This window comes from Aphidius gifuensis, linkage group LG4 (assembly GCF_014905175.1).
Source record: "Aphidius gifuensis isolate YNYX2018 linkage group LG4, ASM1490517v1, whole genome shotgun sequence".
Taxonomy (NCBI): Eukaryota; Metazoa; Arthropoda; class Insecta; order Hymenoptera; family Braconidae; genus Aphidius; species Aphidius gifuensis.
The window spans coordinates 24,564,122-24,587,840 of NC_057791.1; the positions used below are offsets into that span (position 1 = coordinate 24,564,122).

The following is a 23,719-nucleotide window of genomic DNA, read 5'->3' on the forward strand; positions in this document are numbered from 1 at the left end:
ATTGCACTCCATTAAGTGGATAAACAAAATTATTAATATTAAAAATAATAATAATAAATATTATCCATTTGCAGCAATTTTTTATTGTCATTTTAAATAATTATATAACTTTATTTACTTGATAAAGAAAAAATTCTGTAATTAAAATAAAATATTAATATCAATTCATTAATAATTATTAAAAATTTAAAAATAAATATTTTCATATTTATATTTTGAATAAATAAATTGAATAATTAAAATTTTCCATGTGATTTTTTTTACCTTCTGTATATTCGGAGCTATTTGAATTGACTTGTGGGCACAGCTCTGACATAAATTCAAATGGGATAAATTTAAAAAATTATAAAATAGTTATTAAAATAAAAATTATTGTTCATGTTGATTAACTTGATCGTCTTATCTTATCTTTAAAATATCGCCATAAATAGTACAAGATAAATAGAGTGAGTATTTTACAATTTAGACGTTAACATTTGTATAAATATAACAAAAAAATGATGAAAATTTTATAGAAAAAAAGATTGTTAAATTTTATTTTTTTGGTGATTTATAGTGATCAAATATTTATTTAATTTAACAGCATTCAAAGAATTTTTTCAAGGACTAAACGAGTAACTATAATAAATATAAATTATTATCATTTATACTTACTTAAAAAAATTAAAATTTTAAAAATTATTTTTTATTTCAATCCAATTTAATATGGTATGAAAAAAAAAACTAATAAATCATATTTCATTGTAAATTAAATGATAAAAATATTTTTTGATGGTAAATTATAATAGAACAATTAAAAATTAATAAAATAATATATTATTATTATTATTATTATTATTATATGGTTATTCAATAAAAACAATAAATTTTTTTTTTCAATTTCAATTAAACAGATGAAGTACATTGTTAATTTAAAAATACAATTATATTTACGGGAAAATATTTTCTAGAATTTTTTTTTGTATTTTTATGGGAAAAAATTTAAATTTTTATTTTTTAATATTTTTATTAAATAAAAAATTTTATTTATAAAAATTATAAATTAATTTTAATTCAGAAAAATTAAATGAAATTTTCAATAGTTTTTTTTGATATATTTTATGGAAATTATAATTATTGGTAAAATTAATCTAAATAAATTAATTAAAACGTCAACAAAATCAAATTTATAATTTAATTAAATATCTGTCAATTATTTTCCAAAAATTTGAATAAAAATTTCTTTACGAAATAAATTTCCCATCACACAAAAATAATCCATAAAAAAAATTGCATAAATTATAATTTTTATAATAATAATTTAATAATAAATAAATAAATTCAATGTCAATTTCAAAATCAACAATAAATAAATATTAAAAAACTGTAAAAAAATATTTTAAAAAATTGATTAAAATTATAATTTATTTAATAAGTAAATTTAATTTGTCAAAGTATACTGTTCAGTGCTGTCAAATGTCAATCATTTTTTCAACACGAAATATCATGAAAATATATCAGGAGTACACGACGACAAGCAACATGCGAAATCTTCAATCAAAAAAAAAAAGGAAATAGATAATGGTCATGTTGTACTTTCTTGTCTATTTGTATTGCTTGATACAATATACCGTTAAAAATTTTCCTAGAACAAATCATACAAATAATAATATCAACTAAATAATTATTGACCAATCCAACATCATGTCATCATCATGCTGAACCAAGTAATCTCAAAATAAAAAAATCACAAGTCAATGAAGATAATGAACAAGAATTACATTTTTTTTTTTTTTTTTTCTACAAAATCATCTGCCCGACAATATTATCTAAGTCATATATTATTATTATTAATACCCTTGTCTCTTTTTATCACTCTTTCACAGCTACGCCTCAAAAGCAAAAATAAAATGAACAAAAAAAAAATACTTAAATAAATTCTGCGAGTCATGATTAACGTATATATGTATATGCAATTATTATATACATACAAGTATACAGCTAAACACACAGTCAAGATGAACTCAACTTGTAATACCCTTCATCAAGGTCTTGGTTGATTTTATATATTTTTAAAACAACGACACAACATCGGAATAAAACTAACCGGTTATATTAATTTTTTATTTTTACTGTTTGAGTTTGTTGATCATTATCAAACTGGTCATTTCATCTATTTTAAAAAGATGATTTTTTGAGACGATATAAGACGCTGCATCGTATTCCAAGACTTCATTCGTGTATAAAACTTTGACAAGTCTTGTATATTTATTTAAGTTTTAACATTTAAAATGCAGAGTAAGTATTAATTAATAAATAATATTAATATAAACAATGTAATTAATGTAAATTTTATATTTTTCTAGAATTAACAATTGTTTTATTGTCAATTGTGGTGGTTGCATCAGCTGGACCATGTGAAAATGGTAAAGACAGCCATTGCATGTCACAAGATAGTCCATTTAATCAAGACACTGATTGGGAAAAAGCAACAGATATTTATCAATTTCATGCAAAAGATATAATGGGAAATGATGTGTCACTTGATAAATATCGTGATAATGTATTAATTGTTGTTAATGTTGCTAGTGAATGTGGCTTGACTGATACAAATTATAAACAACTAGTTGAATTATTTGATAAATATGAAAAAGATGGTTTAAGAATATTAGCATTTCCATGTAATCAATTTAATGGACAAGAACCTGGTACACCACAACAAATTATGGACTTTGTTAAAGGTTATAAGGTTAGATTTGATATGTTTGAAAAAATTGATGTTAATGGTGATAATGCACATCCACTTTATAAATGGCTCAAGAGCAAACAAGGTGGTACTCTTTTTGATCTTATCAAATGGAATTTTACTAAATTTATTATCAACAAAAAAGGACAAGCTTTTGAACGTGTTGGACCATTTTTTGAGTAATTATTTTATTATTTATTTTTTTAATTATTTATTACAACTATTGTTGATAATTTTTTTGTTTTTTTTTCTAGACCAAAAAGTATGGAAACTACTATTCAACTTGCTCTTCAAGGGAAAATGGACTAACTAAAATAACAAATACATTTTTTTTTTTTTTTTCAAAGCAAATACAGTCTCTCTATTTAAATAATAATTTTTTTATTTGTATCATGTAATCAGAGATCAAATAAAAAACATTTTAAATAAATCTACTTGATTTTTTTATTTTTTTTTATTTTATTATTAAATTTATTTTTATTTTACTTGTTAATACATACATTCTGTACAATTTTAATTTCATCTACCCACTAAGGAAGACAATGAAAAAAAAAAAAAAAAATTATATAAAACTTAAAATATGTAAAATATATAAATGTATTTTTTATTTTTTAATTTTTAATATTTAAATTGAGAACACTTAGAATAATAGTAACTCGACTTGAAAATAAAAATTATATTTTTTTTTTTCGAAAGAAAAAAAAAAAAACAAGCTGCCATTATTTCTATAGAAATTTTTTTATAGAAATTTTTTTTCGTAATTTTTCAGTCACTCAATAAAATGTGCCTAATATAAAAAAAAATAAAAAAAAAATATTTATTGCACATGAATCGTATATACAGGCAAACATTTATTCATTAAATTTAAAAAATAAAAAATAATTTGATAAAAATAATATAATGCATGAAAAATATGACGAGTCGTTAATATCCAGTAATAAAATTCGAATGTCACAATGTAATAAATGATTATTAAATTTGTTTTTTTTTTTTTTTTAATAAATGGCAGTATTAATCAAGAATAATTTGATTTTCCTCAACTTCCTCAATTGTTGACATGATTTGCATATCATGGACGGATTATTAATAATAGTCATATAATTTTATTGATTATTATTTTAAAAAATAATAATTGACTTATATAATTTGTTAAATAAATTAATATCAATGCAATTTATCATGCACTTTCCTTGGCATCGGCGTTGTTTGAATTAATTGTTGACAATTCATGTTCAGTCACTTTGTTGTGTCCATTTGTTATTGTCACTGCATCTTCACAAGTCTTGAATAAAAAAAAAAAAAAAAAATACATTATAAATAATTGAATAAACAAATTGACAAGTACAAGACAAGTAGAAAGATGTTGAAAATAATGAAATGAAATTAGTTTTAACAACAAGAAGAGGAGAGACAGATCAAAGTTTGAAGGAAGAATTAATTACCCATAGTTTCTTGTTGTATTTCTACCTTGTAGGATGGATTGTCATATGCCGATGTTGTTTTTCTTGGTGATATATCAGCTTTACTACTTGATCGTCTTTTCATAAGCATCATTAATAATATCAATGTTGATAGTATTGATAATGATGCAACAATAGCAACAATAACAAGTGGTCCATAATAATCACCATCATGAATTTGTACTGATGCTAATTTACCTTGTGCACCAATACCAGCAGATAATATTGTACCTGGTTTTGTAACAAAATCTTTAACATTACTTTGTAATGTTTTACCATTTTTTAAATAAACCATTAACCATAAACTATATCTTGTTGCTGGTTTAAGACCAGATATTATTGTTTTAGCTGGTGAATCTCTTTTAGCTATTTTAAATGTACTTGTATCTTCAGTACCTCTATCACTTTTACATATTGCACGATAAATATTAACATAACGATCTTCTGGATATGGTATACCACTCCATGATATTTCAACTTCTTGACTTTTAACTGTTTTAATATCAAAATCAATTTCAAAAGCCCATGGATTTGTTTCAATTGTCGTTGTAACAAGTATCTAGAAAAATAATTTTAATTATAAATTTGTATTATATTTATGTTAGAGTTTTTAATTAATAATGTTAACTTACTGTTTTTGGTGTTTTTAATTCAGTTTTTTGTCCTGGAAATGGAATAATTGATATACCAATTTCATATGTTGTACTTGGTGCTAAATTTTCAATGACATATGATGTTATTGCACGATGAATAAGTGGTGTTCTAACAAATGTACTTGCATTTAATAATCTATATCTCAATTGTACACCATCAATAAATCTTGTTTCATTATCAGAAAATTTACGCCATATCATTTGTATTAAACTTGAATTTGTTTGTTCAACTTGTAATTCAGCATCAATTAATATTTCTGGTGGTTCATATGTTTTAACAGTATAAATTTGACTACTTGGATGATTTGTAAGATCACGAACATTAACAATAACTTTAACTTTGTATATTGTTGCTATTTCAAGATTATCAAGTTCAACTTCCATTTTTTGTGTTGATATTAATTCATCTGGTGGTAAATATAATTGTGAGCTCCATGTTGATGGATCAGTATTTGTTTGATTACTTGTATAACGTAATTCAAAACGTGCTTGAAGACCAATTAATACTGCTGGTACTGTAAATACAACACGTACATTTCTTGGTACAAGTGCTTCAAGTTCTTTAATAACAACTTCATCAGATGGTGATTGTCCAATAACTTGATTTGGAAAACCAGGTGGAAAATTATCACGATTTCCTATAAAAAAAAAATCAAACAATTATAACAATAATTTAAAAAATAAACAAAAAACTAATTAAAATTAATAATAATAATTTATAAAAATATGATAAAATGATATGTGATATTATAATTATTGTTTTTATTTTTTTGGTAATTCAGGAACGAACCTGACTGATTGGGTGTTGGTATTGCAAACGGATGGTTCAAATATGTATCTCCGTTATTTTCTATCCTAGGTGGTGGTGGAGGTGGTCCGTTTGGATAATTATTATTAATTTGTTGTTGTTGTTGTCTATTTGGATATTGTTGTTGATAAGGGCCTTGTTTTGAATTTTGTTCAACAGCACTAATATGTGCTAATAATTCTTCTAAATGTGATTGGGAATTTTGTATATCTGGTGCATGTATATGATATGTCGTTTGACCATCTTCATTTTCTTGTGCAATTATTTGTGGTCTTGGTTTTTTTGATGAAGACGCTGATGATGCTGATGATGATGATGGCGGTGGTGGTGGTGGTGGATTGAAAAAACCATTTGATATTCCATTAATTGGTACGTCTTTTTGATTTGATATTTGTTGATGAAATTCATATAGACCAGGATGTCCTTGAGCTGGTGGAAGATCTAATTGTGTTAATCCTGGATGTTGATTATGAAATATATTAAGTAAATCACCTGGTAATATTTCTTGTTCTGGTTTACGTTGATTTTGTTTTATTTTACCAGGTAAACTTGGTTTTATTTTTATATTTTCATCATTATTATATATATCAATTGGTGGTGTTTTTTTCTTTGAATATGATGTGCCAATATCTGTATTTTCAAAAGTATTTGGATCAAATCTTGTTGGTGGTATATTATCACCATTATTTGGTGAAAATTGTGAAAAACCTGAATTATCATGTTGATTATTAAATGGTACATATTGTTGTTCATTATTATTCACTTTTTTAGATGGTGTTGAATGTTTATTTGGATATTTACTTGATGGAACATGTGATCCATCTGTTTCTTTACCATTTGGATAATTTTGATTAATTGGAAATTTATTTGGTGCAATTGGACCAGGAAAAGATTGAGAATTTATTGGTAATTCTTTATCATCACTTTCATTTTCATCCTCATCATCTTCATCATCAATATTATGGTTGTTATCAAGTTGTTGTTGATGATGATGATGATGATTATAGTGATCATGAGGTGTTAATTGTTGTTCAATAATTTCTTTATGTTGTTTAAATGGTTCAATTGGTTTTTTCATATCAGTTTTTGATTTTGATTTATCTTTTAATGGTGGTGCCATTTTTTCTGGATTACGTTCAGGTAAATGGAATAATTCCTCAACACTTGATTCAGTTGGTTTGTAATCTGGATTATATGGACCATTATAATTATTCAAATGTTCCATTGGATTATTTGTTATTTCAGATATAACTGGATGTAAATTTGACATGACATTGTCATTTGATGTTGTTGATGATGATAATTCTTTTTTATTTTTATTCATCTGATGATCAATTGGCATGTTGTTGTTAGTTGTATCATTTGCTGTATCAATACTTGGATGAATATTCATGTCATTTAAATATTGACCGGGATTCGCGCTTGTTTTGTTCATTCCTGAAAACGCAAAGTAAAGTCCATTGTCACAGGAATAATTGTCTGTCTTTTTTCTATTAAACTAAGTATTTTTTATTTTTTTTATTTTAGCTGTTTATATGTCTGATAGTCCATGCATAATATTTACATTAAACGCATCCGTTGGCTATACACACGCAAGCATCAAAAAATATATATTTAAAACATGCATACAGACTCAATTTTATTTCTTCAACAACACCTTGTTACTGTTATTATAATTATACACTACTATTATTATTATTTATGTTATTATATTGATAATTATTCACGTCACGAAATTTTAAAAACGATAAACGAATAAGAGAATTACAAAAAAATAAGAAACGCTTTGATGAAAGGGTTTTTTTTTTTTTTTACTTGAAACAACATCCCAATACCAAATGATAAGTATAAATAAAATTAACTGTCACCATGAATAACTGGTATTTATTAGTAATTAAATATACCAGAAAAATAAGTGTTAGGTATTATTAAATAAAAAATTAATGAGGATGAGAATGAGGATGAAGATGATAGTAAAAAAAGAAAAAAAAATTTACCATTTGTTTTATGAATAGTACGATCACACATCCATTCCTTGCAACATTCATGATGTGGAAGTGAAACAAGTACTGCTTGATATGCTGGACAATTAAGTGTTGATGGTGGTAATGCTGTTACTGTTGGACAAGTTGGTGTACAATTAATTTTACCAAATTCACATGAACATGTTGTTTCACATCCAGTTTTATTTTTTGGTATTGTTGACCAATTTTCATATGTTGAACCTTCATATTCACATGATCCATTATTTCTACATCTCATTTCCTAATTAAATTTTAATAATATATTAATTTTATATATGTATTGATAAATTGATTAATTTTTTTATTACCTTTGGACAACAATCTGGTGCTTTAGCTGTAAAATCAGATGGTACTGGTTCCCAATCAAGACAAGTTGGATCTAATACGTCAAGACCAAATTCAGTTGGACATTGGATTGTTGCACATTCAATTTTAGCACTATTATTACATACACAAAATGATATACACTCATCATACCATTCATCACCAATTTTGTATAATTTACCACGATGATTACAAGTGTTTTTATCAAATTTATAATCCGTTATATTTGTTTTTATCACTTCCGCTGGTAAGATCACACGAAGTGATGGTCCCGTTCGACCTCCTTCTGTTATTCGCACATGATAACTATGTGCTGGCTCAAGATTTGATAAAATACCATCTGTTAAATCAATAAATTAATTAATTTTCTATTTTATTTATTTAATTTTACATTTTACAACTTACTATTGTCAATTTTTCGTTGCATCCAAATGCGATTATCTTCTGATACTTCAATAACAGCATCACTTGATAATTCAGATGATAATTTTAATTTTATTGCTGTTGAATTTATAACTTTTACGTCTGTTAAATTAACAGTTAAATCAGATATATTTTCTGATTTTATTTCATGCTCACCAAGGCTAACATCACACAGTGTTATTGTACAGCATGAATCCCTTTTTAAAAGAAAAATATTTAATTTGTTTAAACTGTCTAAATTTGTTGTATATATTAATTTAAAAAATAAAAATTACCGTGGATCAGGAAGAGCAACACATCGATCATGTTGTTTCATTCCAGTTGCTGTTTCATTTGGTGGACATCTTGGTTGGCATTTTAATGTACCACCAGTTTCACAAATACAAACACGTGAACAACCATCCTCAACACGTTGTCCTCTATTTATTGTTTTATTTTCAAATACACAAGTTTCTTCTGCCTCAGTAGCTATTTAATAATAAATTTATAAAACATTAATAATACCTGTATTATATTGAACAAGAAAAAGTACTAAAAAGTAAATTAAATTTACCAGAATCAGAGCATTCAAGAACAGCACAACATCCATCAGTTCCAACAATAGCTTCATGACAAAATGGATCAGTATTTTCACCTCTTCCAGCTCGTACATATGGTGACATACATATTGGTTCACATCTTGTAATAATTCCATCATCACCGCAAATACATTTTTCATCACAACCATGTATTATTCTTTCACCAGGATTGTAAGTTTTATTTCCATCGTGACATATAATTGGTGGTAATAATGTTATTGGTAACACTGTTGTTGTTGTTGTTGTTGTTGTTGTTTCGTTATGCTTGACGACATACTCAACTCCTATTTATTCATTAAATTCATGTAATAAAAATTATGATAAAAAATAAAAAATAAATCTATATACAATATAAGTGAAAGAGAAACATCAATGCAAAAAATTATACAATAATGTATTTTAGCATTAGAAAGTTGTGCTCTTTTTATTATATAAAATTTTTTTATTTTAAAATGATTTTTTCTACTGACCTTCAGGTTCCTTGTTTTCATCATTATCCATACTGACATCACTGAGATCCGTTATATTTGCTTGTAATGAATTGGTTGGTTCAGATGCTGAGATATTTAGTGCACGTGCACGTGACATAGTTTCATCTTCCATTGCTACTTGACTTGTTGGTGGTAATTCAGTTGTTGATGTTGTTGTTGTTGTTGTTAGGTCAACAATTGGTTCACCATCAAGTAATAACGGTGAATAAACATCTTCATTTGTTGTTTGACTATTATTTTGATGAACACTCAATGTTGGAATTATAAATGTTGATGAATCATTCATCATTGTATCAATTGGTAATTCAGTTGAAGCTTCATCAACAGATGGTATTGTTGATGATATTAAATCAACAATTGTTGTCATTGTTTTAATTGTTGTTTCTGGTATTATTGTTGTTTTAACTGTGTCATCTGTTGGCATCATTGATGGCATTGTTGTTATTGGAATTGTTAATGTTGTTGTTTCATAATTATCTTTATCAGCTATTAATTCTTTATCATCTTTATCTTTTTTTGTTAATTGATATTTTGTTATATTTTTATATTTATCATTATTTATTGTTAATTTTTTTTTAATATCTGTATCTTTTGATGGTTTTTGTTGATCAATCATCAGTGTTGAATTTTTAACATCATCATTATTAATGACCTTGGGAGTGATCGTTTCAATTGACAGCACTTGAGGAACTATTCCATCTGGAAAAAAAAATATACCGTTTTATTTAGTAATCAAAGTTTTATTATTATTTTTTTATGTGTTTTATCAACAGGATATTGTGATAAGTTTATCATCTAAAAATTGAGGTGACCTTATGGAATGTCCTCAAAAATAAATATATACAAGTGGGAAATACCAAAGATATATGTAGACACTTTTTTATTTTTTATTTTAAAAAATGTTTCTTTTCAATTTAACGCCACGCAAACGAAATTTAACGGTACAATTTTTTGAATCATTTGGTCATGCGTAAGAAGACACGCTATTTGAATTAAATATTTTTATTTGTCATTTTATTTAAAATGTTTATTGATTTTTATTATTATGTATATAGTTTTTTTTTTTTTGTTGTTGTATGAATTTGTTTGGGTTTTTTTTATATCAAATTGTTGGATTTCACGCTGGCAGAAGACACTGTGCAGTACGTCATGGTTTTACACTTGCGGTAATGTTAATTGGAAAATTGTGCAGGCATAAAACAGGAAATCCTTCCTCTTTGATAAATATAAAAAAAAATATATTGTAAATTTTTTATTTTTTTGTGGTTTGTTTACCTTTTTTTATCACTATAATTTTTGTTTAAATTTTATGGCAATTTTTTAGATAATCATTTTTCAATGACCTTTTATATATTAGTTTTTATTGAAAATTAAAATTATTAATATGTAATTTTTAATTGAGCTGTTTGCTAAAATGCCAACTTGTTTTTTTCATTTTTTTTTTCAACAATTTAATTTCCATGACTTTTATTTCGAATCGAAAAATAATTTCGATTTGACATTTTTTTTTTAAATTTAAATTTCTACTTGTTTATTTATTAATTAATTATTTAATCAATTTATTTATTGTCTAATTGATCAAATAAATGAATGAATAAATAAATAAAAATATTATTTTATTGATTTTTTTTATAATAAATTTTAAATAAATATTTCATTAAATTTTTTAAGAAATTATATAACAATTTTTCTGTAACTGTTTGAATAGTTTAAAATAAAAAATAATAAATTCATATAAATAATATATAATTAGAAATTTAAAAAATTTAAATTTATAATTAATAAATATTTGAAATGAAAAAAAAATTATGTTAAATTTAAAAAGTACAAGTGTTTTGATAAAAAATATTAAATTCCCTTTCGACACCAACGCAGTAAATATCCGTTAAATAATAACACACGCATAAAATAGCCTCCAACTAAAATTATAAAATAAATACATAAATAAATAAATAAGAAAAATAAAAAAAATAAAAAGATTCTAATCTATGTTGCTGGCAAACTTGGTTCTCAACAAATCCTTCTACTTTTTATTTATTTTTTCTTCTTTCATTTTCTTCTCCTCTTTTTATAATATAATATTTTTTTTTTTAAATATTTTATTTCATCTTATTACAGTAGGCATTGGTATATACCAGTTGCTGTTTTCTGTTTTGTCTGATTCTCAAGGTTTGTGGTGGTACTATAGACATATATAAAAACCCTGCGGTGCGTTGATCTTTTGCAATATAATAATACTAACTTGTTGGGTATACATACATATACCACAATCATCATCAATAATAAAATTTACATAGTTTTCTATAACATGCATGTATTACTTATTTATCCAACTAAATATTTTGTTTCATTTTTTATTTATTTATCAAGGTATATTAACAATTATTTAAAATTAATATCAAATTTATTTTTTAGTTCTTTTTACAGTATAAATACATTTATTATTTTATATTATTTATACTATTTTAATTTCAATTTGAAAAATATTTTTTTATCCATTTATTAATAAAATAACATTAAAAATAATTTTATGGTTTTTGTTTTTTTTTTTTCGATAGAAAAAAAGCATATTTCTATATCGAAAAAATTTGGAGAAATTACAAATCGAAATTTTTTTCGATTAATATTTCTAAAGCTATTTTTTTTTGTAGAAAAAAAAGAATATTTCTATGGAAAAAATTCGGAGAATTAATAAATCGAAATTTTCGTAATTAAAATTTCTATATAGAAATATTTTTCTTTTCATATTGAATTATTGGTTTATATTTTAAGTTTTAAATTTTGCATTTTATATACTGTGATATATTTATCAGGATGAATATAATCCTTGTCCTCCGAAATTCTCTTTCATATTATTTTATTTTTTTTATCATGAAAACAGGTATCTCATATATATCTACCTGCCAACAAAGTAGACACCACGAGAATTTATATTTTGATATTTATTTTTATTATTTTTGCAAGGACAAACTGTGGTTCTAAACTAAATTCCAAATTCCAATTCAAAACCTCTAAACACAGTGCATTTTTCAGACATAAAAAAATTAAAAATAAATTAAAAAAAGGTAGGTCGAGGTATCATTATTATTTACACTACAATCATCGAAATAAAAAGTACATTATTTTTACGATTAGATTTATTTTAGCTAGATTTTATGACAAGGATATTCGCTCAGTTTGCCATAAAGAAAATTAAAAATAAAAAAAAGTAAATAAATAATAATTATTGGTTAAATAATCTAAATAAGTTATACAATTTTTCAATCAATTTATCAATAATAATTATTGTTCAAATAATAATATTCTAATTATTATTGTTTTCTCTAAAAAAAAATTAATTTATAAATTATTTTTTAAATATTTTTTTGTCTCTATATTAACAGTTTATTAAAAAAAAAAATAATTATTGGTTTTATAAATAATTTAAATAAATAGTACAATTGTTTAATTAATTGTTTAAATAATGCTATAACTTTAAAGAATATTTAAAAAAAAACCAAAATTAAAAATACAATTATTAAATTAATTTTAACTCTAGAAAAAATTTAAAAAATTTAATTTAAATTAATTTTTTAATGTATCTTATTTTATAAATAAAAAAATTAATAAAAAAAAATCATTTTTATAAATACAATTAAACAATATTTTAATTTAAAAAAAAAAATTCTGTTGAAATTACTCCAAATTTTATTGATAAAAAATACTCCAAATTTTTACTCAACAAATTTTTTTTCATCAATAATTAACAATATTTATTATTTATAATATTATAAATTAATATTTTTTTTTTGTGTAATAATTAATCATTGTTTGAATAAATAACATTTTTCAAATTTAAAACAAATAATTCAATTTAATTATTCAAATATTTATTTACTCAAAATAATTAAATTAATAGAAATGAAATTATAAAATAATTCAAATGAGTAACACGGTAAATAAAAAATTACCTCCGTATAAACTTTAAAAATAACAATAAAAAAATCAAACAATATTACCCTAAAAAAGTAAATTTTAAATAATTTTCACTATTAGATTTATTTTTGGCTAGATTTCATGACAAGGATATTCGCTCGGTTAGCCATAATGTAAATTAAGAATTTTTATACAAAATCAAGAATTGTTTCAAGCCGGAAGTCGATATCTTACATGTATTTTTTCTACCTGCGTTAAAATCACCACACTATGACGTCAGCCATTCAAATGATGAAATTATGCAAAAAAAAAAAAAGAAAAAAAAATCATTCGTTTATTTTTATTTTCGACTATATTACTCACGTTTGTGAATGACCAATCTTTATGAGTCTATTGTACCCTTGTAAATTCCATTTTATTATTATTAAATAAAATTATTATAAGAAACATTTTTAATTTCTCGTTGCGGATACAAGGCAAACACCAATTACAATACATATTTTATATCATAAATTTAATTTATTCCACCCAGTTAAAATAATAATAATAATAATAATTTTTTATCTAGTTTGATAAAGACTGGTATTTATCTAGCAGCTTGCTCTTACTCTCATGGTTAATGTGCGTTTGTTTGTGTATATTATAATCCAGAATATCCAGCTTCACATAACCGGATCGTTACGTTTCATCGATCAGCAGCCAACACTTGGTTGACCACATAAATTTAAACAACAACAACAACAACATATATAAAATAAATAAACCAACTATTTCATGTCACCAAAGTGAACGCAAAATTGCAATTTATATATATTCTCTCTCGTTTGATATATAAAAGTTGTACGAAATATTTTCACTTGAAGAAAGTAACACAATTTTTTTTTCAACAAAATTTTCTTTTATCGAAATTAATTTCTTGTGACCAATATGGCATTGTTCGATGATGGAAATTGAATGTGGCAATGATAAATAAATATGAAAGTTGATTTAAATTTTGTTTTAAATAAATATAAAAATATATCAAAGCCTCCAAGGGATTGTGTGGGTGTACTTGCAACAATATAATATAAAGTCAAGTTTATGTATTTATATTGTACTAGAAGGGTTTTGTATACACGCTGTGATTTTTGTATATTATTTCTCGTGGGACAACACACGATTGCTACTTCCATCATCATCATCATGATTTTTATTTTCCTTTTCTTATTATGTTTTTTTTTTTTTTCAAAGATGATGATGGTACTTCCTTCTCGCCCTGTTGAACATGTATAATACCAAAGGTATGCCAGCTAGCTTCTTGTATATATAGTTCGACGAGTTTACTGGTCAGTAAGCAGTATCGGGGAATCATACGCTTCGAGGAACAGTCGTGAAGATGCTCATGGTTAGTATCAACTTGTGTATAATCCTCGTGAGGTAGGTGGATATATAAAACTCCAAAAAAAAAAAAAAAAAAAAAGTAACAAGTGGAAGACGAAAAAAAAGAAATATAAAAAAATATATACGAGAGAGAACTTGAAAGAAAAAAAGGGAGGAGGAGGATGAGGAGGAGATGGAGCAGAAAGAGAAGAACAAGAAGGGATATATTGAAAAAAAAAATAAACGGATTTTTAATACTTCTGGAATTCAAGATGAAGAAAAAAAATAAAAAATTCCAAAGCCCTTTCAATATCTTGATTATACTGCGTGTATAGCCAATCACCATAGCGATAATAATTTCCATTTGAAAATGAGGAAGAAATAAAAAATTCGATATTTCTAAACTGATGAAGAATGATGATGTTGATGTTGATGATGGTGGTGATGATGATGGTAGTGGAATTATAAATTTAACAATTCATACACATACACAATTTCTGACGTTTCTCCATTGTTTAAAATACCGCCAATCAACTTTTACCACTTTATATTCACCTTTGTTTTATTATTAATATATAATAATAATAATAATCATAATAATAATACAATTATTATTCTCATTAGGTCTGATTTCATGAGACACTAACGAGCATTGTACATTTCCGTCAACCAGGTTTCATGTTTTTTTTTTTTTTTTTCCTTTTTTTTATATTTTTTTTTATACAAATATATAATTTTATAATATTAAATTGTATGTAGTAGATTGTTATTATTTTTAATTATCACTGTGAATTATTTCTTTGAGATTATTTTCGAAATCTTTCTATCGAAATTTTTTTCGATTATGGAAAAAATTTTTCGAATGTAATTTTGGATATTTTTTGTGAATGAAAATGTTATTTGTAAAAAAAAATAAAAATATGGAAATTTATTATAAATAATAAACATTTAATAATAGTATTTTAATTTTTTATTTAATTATTAATTATTAATTTTTAATGATTTATAATTAATTTATAAAAAAATCGAAAAATTTTTTTTTTATTTTTTTTAATTATTAATAATAAAAGTTGTTTAAAAAAATAATAAAAAATAATTTCATTTGTTTATTTATGTATTGAATAATACTGTTGATGAATTTAAATAATTAATTAATAAATTGTTATTATATGAATTAATTAATAAAAATAATGAAAATAATTTGAAGAAAAAAAAAAACTGAAATTAATTTTGTTTATATATTAATCAATGTTGTTAATTAATTAATTGACGGAATTAATGTAATTGTATATTGTTGAACAATTGTTGAATGAATAACATTGTTCATTACTTAAAAATTAAATTAATTACAAGTTAAATAAAGAAAGGGTTAGAGCTAAAATCACATGTGTGTGTTATGACTAAGAAATAAAAGTAAGTCAAGACTCAAGAATATAATTCCCAAATGAAATTCCCACGGGTTAAATATAAATTATCTGTTTGTTATAAGTATCCTCTCTTGAACGACACGAAAAATAATTTAAAAAATAAAAAAAAAATACACACATATTTAAACCAACAAACTTTCTTCATATAATTTTTAAAAAATATTTTTCTTTTTTATTATCATTTATTTATTTTTTTCATTATTATATATTTATTTATTTTATTTTTCCGTTATTTTATAAAAATTTAAAAGAGATCACGAGATGAGTAGAGAATCAAATGAAAAAAAAAAAAAAAAGGGAAAAGGAATGCAAAATGATGATGATGATGATGAGAAGAGGAAGACACAAAAACAAGTCTGCGTGCATGAATAAACTGCAGATTGAAGAGGCCATCGAAAATTGGTTATTTTGTGAGTGTGATGGTTTTTAAAAAATAAAATGAGATGAAAAAAGATGAGGATATATTAAATTGAGTGATAATGAAAAAGATAAAAAATACTTTCGTATTTTTCTGAGTCATTCTCACCCATCAGACAAATCCATCAGACAGATATATATTTTTTATTTTTTTTATTCACAGTAGACCTTGGCCATCAGGGACGATGCAAATAATCATTATAATAATATATATAAAATTAACAAAAAAGAAACCATGCAAGTCTGAAATTCCATTAGTAATAAAAAAGTAAAAAAAAAACAAAAAAAAATCATATTGTCTATACATGGTAGTTTTATTTTTTTTTTGAAATAAAATAGCCAATTTTTTAGAATAGATTGAATTAAAAAATATAGATATTATTTTTATAAATAATTTAATTATTTCATTGGTTTATTGATAATTATTATTCAATTAATTTATCAGTAAGAATTATTGTTTTTTCTGAAGAAAATTAATTTAATTCAGTTTTCTAACATTTTTTTTTCTGTATAAACAAATTGAACAGAATGAATAAATAATAATTATTGGTTTTATAAATAATCTAAATAAGTTATACAATTTTTCAATCAATTTATCAATAATAATTAGTGTTTAAATAATAGTATTCTAATTATTATTGTTTTCTCTAAAAAAAAATTAATTTAAATTATTTTTTAAATGTTTTTTTTTCTCTATATTAACAGTTTAATGAAAAAAAAAATAATTATTGGTTTTATAAATAATTTAAATAAATAATACAATTGTTTAATTAATTGTTTAAATAATGCTATAACTTTAAAGAATATTTAAAAAAAACCAAAATTGAAAATACAATTATTAAATTAATTTTAACTCTAGAAAAAATTTAAAAAATTAAATTTAAATTAATTTTTTAATGTATCTTATTTTATAAATAAACAAATTAATAAAAAAAAAATAACAAAAAATCATTTTTATAAATACAATTAAACAATATTTTAATTTTAAAAAATAAATTCTGTTAAAATTACTCCAAATTTTATTGAAAAAAAATACTCCAAATTTTTACTCAACAAATTTTTTTTCATCAATAATTAACAATATTTATTATTTATAATATTATAAATTAATATTTTTTTTTAGTGTAATAATTAATCATTGTTTGAATAAATAACATTTTTCAAATTTAAAACAAATTCAATTAAATTTTTCAAATATTTATTTACTCAAAATAATTAAATTAATAGAAATGAAATTATAAAAGTTGAAATATTCTTTTATAAATAATTCAAATGAATAACACGATAAATAAATAATTACCTACGTAATACTCTACTCCATAAAACCTATTTAAATTAAATTTTTCTAATTTAAACAATACTTAAATAAATTAAACACTTGTTATCTTCAAATAATCAAAAAATAAAAAAAACTCCTCAACATTAAAATTCTAATAAAATGAAATTAATATTAAAAAAAAAAATTAGTTTCGCTGATTATCGATGATAAAGCATACTTTCCTTATAAAATTTCACGGTGCTAAAATTTTTAGTTATTTAAAAAGAAAAAAAATAATATTCGCATGACTGAATCACGATTATTATTCAGTGATCAAATACAGGAAAAGTATACGTATACATATTACGAGTGTTTTAATAAAAAGGCAGTTGACCTTTTTTTTTTATTTTACATTGTAAAAAGTAAAAAAAATAATAACAAATTATGTATTATATAAATTCCTGACGATGGGATTTTATATGTGCGTCATCAACCAGCGTGGGTTAAATATTTATAAAATCAAATTTGAAAAACATCGCACCTACAAATGTGAAACACGCGATTGCGTTTATAATATTGTTGCGCAAAATGGTTTAACCCATTCAATGGAAATCGATCGTTGCGTAAAAAAAAAATATTTAATAAAAAAACAACAACATACATGTACTCGTCCCGGAAGTCGCGTTTTTCGATTAAATCTTTTCTTATTCTTTGCAATTTTATTTTTCTCTACCAATATCCTCTTTTTTTCTTTGACCAGTGTTTTTTAAAAATTTTTTTTCATTTCTTTTTTTACCTGTATGAAGCTGTGAAATATAATAATAATCATTTAAAAAAAAAAACCGGTAATTTTGTGTCATCGAGAAGGAAGTGCTTTCTATAAGTCACAAAAAAACTATTAAAAATCTTGTTTAGATGAAATTCAATGTGGTATAATGTCCACTATATTTTATTTTTTTATTTTTTCATAAATTTTATGATACAATTAAAAAAATCAATGCGAAATTCAATTGATTATAATGAAATGGGTTTGTTGGTTTAATAGTTGGTTAAAGATCAATATTATTATACAACACATTATTTACTTTTTTTAAATGTTAACAGTTGACAAAGTGAGATTCGATTTCCCCTGTGAAATTTAAACCATCATACGTTGTCGTCGTTATTTTTATAAACTTTCCACACCGGTATACTTATTTGTATATGCCCATGAAATCATTGAAAAATCATTTTGTAAAAAGTAAATGATATCAATGTGAAAAGTGATCGATAAATTATGGAAAATATCCAGAAAATTATGGAGAAAAATTTATAAAAGTTAAAAATTTCTCTAGTTTAGAAAAAAATAGGTTTATATGGAAAAAATTCAGGTAAATTATGGAGAATAATTTGGAGAAAAATTAAGATATTTCTCTGATAGAAAAAAAATAATTTAACTCACGAAAAATCCATCAAAATTATGAAAAAAAATTTAAAAATTTCTCTGGATTTTTTTATTCTAAAAAAATACAATTTTATTCGAAAAATTATGAAGAATTTACGGAGAAAAATCCAGATATAATTCCAGGAAAATTCTCCGTATTTTTTTGAGTAAAAAAAAAATTTTTAAGTCTAAAAATCTTTGACTTTTTCTATTTTTCTAAAAAAAATAAAACGTCAATAAAAAAAAAAAAAAAAAGATAAATCAATAAAATAGATAAATAAAAAAAAAAAATAAATTAAATTAAAACTGTATTTTCAATTATCATATAAATTGATAAATAAAAAACTTGTTCAAGTATAAAATAAAAAAATAAAGTGAATGTATGATTTCTTGAGGAATTTATAATATTTATTATATTTATTATTTGCTATGTCTTACCAGATTTGTCGGCTGTTGGTGTTGGTCGATGAAGACTTGTTACCTGGGTGAATGCCGAAGCATATACATCCCCGCCTAGGAGGCTAAATGCCACCAGGGCAAGGTACGTGATTCGTATTTCCTGGCTTTGCATCCTACCGCATTATTTAATACCAAAAAATAAAAAACTAAATTTAACAATTCTAAAAAAATATTTTAAACAAATACACCACTTGTCACAATTCTCAATAAAATTATAGTCAACTAATAAACTAACTAATTTCACATATAAAAATAAGAGACTACAGCTAAATCCTCAGCCAATATTTTTTTTTAATTTTTTTCATAAATGATTTATAAAAAACAAGTTCAACACACACTATAAAATTCAAGATTCAATTAAATTTATCTCACAATTATTGCAAAATTAATACAATCACCGTTTTAAATATTTCGAAACATTTTTTTTTTTATATATCCACCAATGTGTGTTATCGAAACACTGATTCGAAATAAAAAAAAAATATCATAAAAATGATATTATCTAAACGAAAAACAAGTTTTTTAAATTAATTTTTTTTTCGCAATTTAAATACGAAAAAAAAAAATAATTAATAAATAAATAAATAAAAATATTGTGCGAGAGCAGTGAAAGAAGGTGCAATGCCGATGAATGTCGACGACTAAAAGCGGGACTTAATTTTTCCTGCTCACTAGTGGTTTGCCACACACAACCACCGTCATCGTCTTGCTGGACGATCATGGTGAGAGGGATATATCTCTTCTGGCAAGACTATCATGTGCTTGAGCAAGAAAACAACATTAAAAAGAAAGACATAATATAAAAAAAAAAAGTCTTGAATAAATTGTTAAGGTGTATATACCTGAGTTTAGTCCAATACCTCTCTCAGCAACCAAGCCAGGAGAAAACTTTTTATTTTTATTATTTTTCAAACCATCCATTTTATTCTTTAGTCTACCTTTCGGTTTTTTTCTTTTTTGCATCTTTTTTATCATCTCCTTCTTTGCAATGTGTTCCCCTCTTTTCTATTTATATTATAAAACAACAACAACAACAACAACAACAACAGCTTAGTCCTTTTTTTTTTGCAACAAAGATGATCATATATTTTTTTTATTTTACTGCAACACACACAGAGACCACCAGTTTTAGATTTAATACTTGTTATCCCACTCTGGCATTTAACTTTTTTTTCAAATCTATCCTTTTCTGTTTTTAATGCGGTGTTTTTTTTATTTATTTTTTATTTATTTTTAAATCAGGTACTTCTCCCCTTTCACTTTGTGTGTTTTGTTGTGTGCATATATGTGCAACCTGATGAAGCACTGGAGGGCACGTTCTTCAGGGGAATCATTTGAAAATAATATACAAGAAGATGAAGTAAAATATGATGAAGGATTTCTAGATGATGATGATGATGATGACGGTGATGGAGGTAGTGGTAGTGGTGGTGATGAATCACCAATGATGAGCTTTAGAAAAGAAAAAAAAATTTTTTTAAATTTATTTTCATATATAGGAGCCAGTTGAATCCTGGTCAAAGCAGAAAGTGGATTATATTCCTGGCAACAAGTGTGTATTGTCTGTTTTGTGTTGCATTTTTTTTTTTTTTTTTTTTTATTTAGGATCATTGTGTATTGTTACTTTTAGAGCGAGATGAGTTTGCAGCACTCTTTGTAATTTTTAAAAGGAGATTAAGAGTGCTAGATCCTTCGCTCGAATGAACTTTTCAAATTCCAATTTATACTTTTTTTTATATTGCATAATGTTGGATATTTTTTTTGAAATTTTATTTCATTTAAATAATGTATGATTCATTCATGAAAACTGTCACTTTGGTTACCCGATCATTGACCTACTTTCATAATGTTATACTTGTTATTATTTTAATTATTATTATTTATGAAAATTTATTATTATTTTAACAACAAGAATTATTAGTCAGTCGTTATTTTAAATTTATAAATTTTTTTATTTTCTTTACTTCAGTTTTTTTTTTTTTAACACAGATGGCATGACGATGACCTTATCCTTGCTTATCCTGTTTTGAGACCTTATCCTTAAAATTTTTTGACAGGTACAGGTTGACACCTGACAGATTGTAAATTGCTCATTTTTTTTTAGAAAACAATAAAAATAAAATCATTTCAACAAAAACAAAAAAAATTAAGTAATTGATAATTTTAAAAAAGGAATGGTGCTTATGGTGAACACCCTGCTCATATTAGACAAACAGGTATTAAATTTGACAACATAAATTATTTATATAGGTATATGTACTAATAGTAAAATTATTTTTTAGATAATAAATAATATATAAAATGGAGCATCAACGTGAAATTTTAGGTCATTCTCTTTTTATAGAAAATCCAACACTATTAGAATCAAGTCAACTACGTCCTTGTTCAGTAATTGCTCAAGGTTCAACACCAGCACCAATTGAACATGTTGTTAATAATGATAAGACTGAATGTTCAAAAAGTCGTGGAAAAATTAGACTAGCAAAACCGACACGTATGAATGTGAGACAATTAAGAAAAAATCTTGCTGAAGGCAAAAAGCTACTGAATAAACAAGAAAAAAAAAACGAAAAAAATATTACAACACAGATGATAATGAAGCGTGTTAATGATGATTGCTTAGCTGAAATATTCATGTATGTGCCAGTATGTGAGAGACCAAAAATTGCACAGGGTATGATAATTATAAATTATTTCATTATATAAAACTATTTATTTATTTATGGTATATTAATTTATTCTTTTAGTATGCAAAAAATGGAAAAGAGCCCTTAATTATTCTTGGTTTAATGTAAAAAAACTTGAATTAACTTGGCGATATCAGGGATTGCCAAATTGTTTAAAAAAATATCAAACAGTTGATGGAAAATTAAATTTTTTAAAGTCACTGCTTGATAAATGTGGTCGTTATTTAACAATATTAGACTTGACAGCTTATGGTTATTGTAACATTGTGCCAATTATCAATGATTGTTGTCCAAACCTCGTGAAACTTCGATTGAGATTCATCGATACTGACGACACAACGTTATCCAATGCATTTACACGTCTATCTAAACTAAAATCTTTGTCAATTATATTTGAAGTTATGAAAAATTAAATCAAATGACGGTGTAGTAGCACTTTCAATGATGAATTATTTACAAATTCTTTATTTAAACGGTCATAATAACGTCATTGATTCTTCAATAAAATTGCTCAGAAATATAGTAAAATTATCTTTACCACGAAGCAATAAAATTAGAGATGTTTCAGTCACGAAACTTCTTGAAAATTCACGAAAAATTGAGTACCTTCTTCTACACTACACAAGTTTGACTGCTAATTTTGTCAAAAAAGCAGCAAAAATATCAAGTTAACGCGAAGACAACTTTTGAAAATCACCATTCATTCATTAATACCTGATGTAAAACAATATGAAACACCGTATTTTAAAATAGATATTATTGAAAATAAAGAAAAATAAAAAAAACATAGTATATTTGCATACACATGCCCACGTTGGATTGCATTTATATATGGATTTTTAAAAATGATAAAATGATGCATTAGAATATTAATTTATTATAATAATTAAATAATAAAAAATTTACAAATTTTAATTGATAATTTGAGCAATTTATAATAAAAAAAAAAGAAAATATTTTTAAATGATAATAATAGCTTGAATTGATTATTTAAATAACGAAACTTTTTATAACTTAAATATTAAAAACAATTATTATTTTATAATTTCAATTTTTAACAATTATTTTATAAAATAAAACAAAAAAATTTACATTTAAATTTTTTTTTATTATTAATAATGACTACCAAAAATAATTTTATAATTAAAAATAAAAAAATTATTTTTTTTTATAAAATAGATATTTAACAAATTCATTATTGTTAATTATTTTTAAACAATAGTAATTTGTTTAATTAATCATTTAAAATAATAAATTTTCATAATTATCATTAGCATAATCACAATTA

At 23.5% G+C, this 23,719-nt stretch overlaps 2 protein-coding genes across 3 annotated transcripts; one reads left to right on the plus strand and one right to left on the minus strand.

Annotated features, from left to right (window-relative positions):
- Positions 1–1,968: 1,968 nt before the first annotated feature.
- LOC122855894 (glutathione peroxidase 1-like) lies at positions 1,969–3,073 on the plus strand. The gene is made up of 3 exons (XM_044157571.1): positions 1,969–2,277; positions 2,346–2,904; positions 2,980–3,073. The coding sequence occupies exons 1-3, from the start codon at positions 2,271–2,273 to the stop codon at positions 3,032–3,034; spliced, it is 621 nt and encodes a 206-aa protein (XP_044013506.1). The 5' UTR covers positions 1,969–2,270; the 3' UTR covers positions 3,035–3,073.
- A 382-nt stretch (positions 3,074–3,455) lies between these two features.
- Positions 3,456–20,427, minus strand: LOC122855893 (putative epidermal cell surface receptor). 2 transcript variants are annotated; one of them, XM_044157569.1, is made up of 11 exons: positions 19,724–20,427; positions 9,466–10,185; positions 8,971–9,279; positions 8,693–8,885; positions 8,400–8,614; positions 7,979–8,334; positions 7,644–7,911; positions 5,629–7,083; positions 4,818–5,476; positions 4,193–4,744; positions 3,456–4,007 (listed from the first exon to the last, which is right to left on the minus strand). In XM_044157569.1, exons 1-11 carry the CDS (start codon positions 19,854–19,856, stop codon positions 3,903–3,905), a joined length of 4,965 nt encoding a protein of 1,654 aa, XP_044013504.1. In that variant the 5' UTR covers positions 19,857–20,427; the 3' UTR covers positions 3,456–3,902. The 2 variants fall into 2 exon arrangements, with proteins under 2 accessions (XP_044013504.1, XP_044013505.1); XM_044157570.1 differs by having other exon boundaries at positions 4,168–4,744.
- Positions 20,428–23,719: the final 3,292 nt, after the last annotated feature.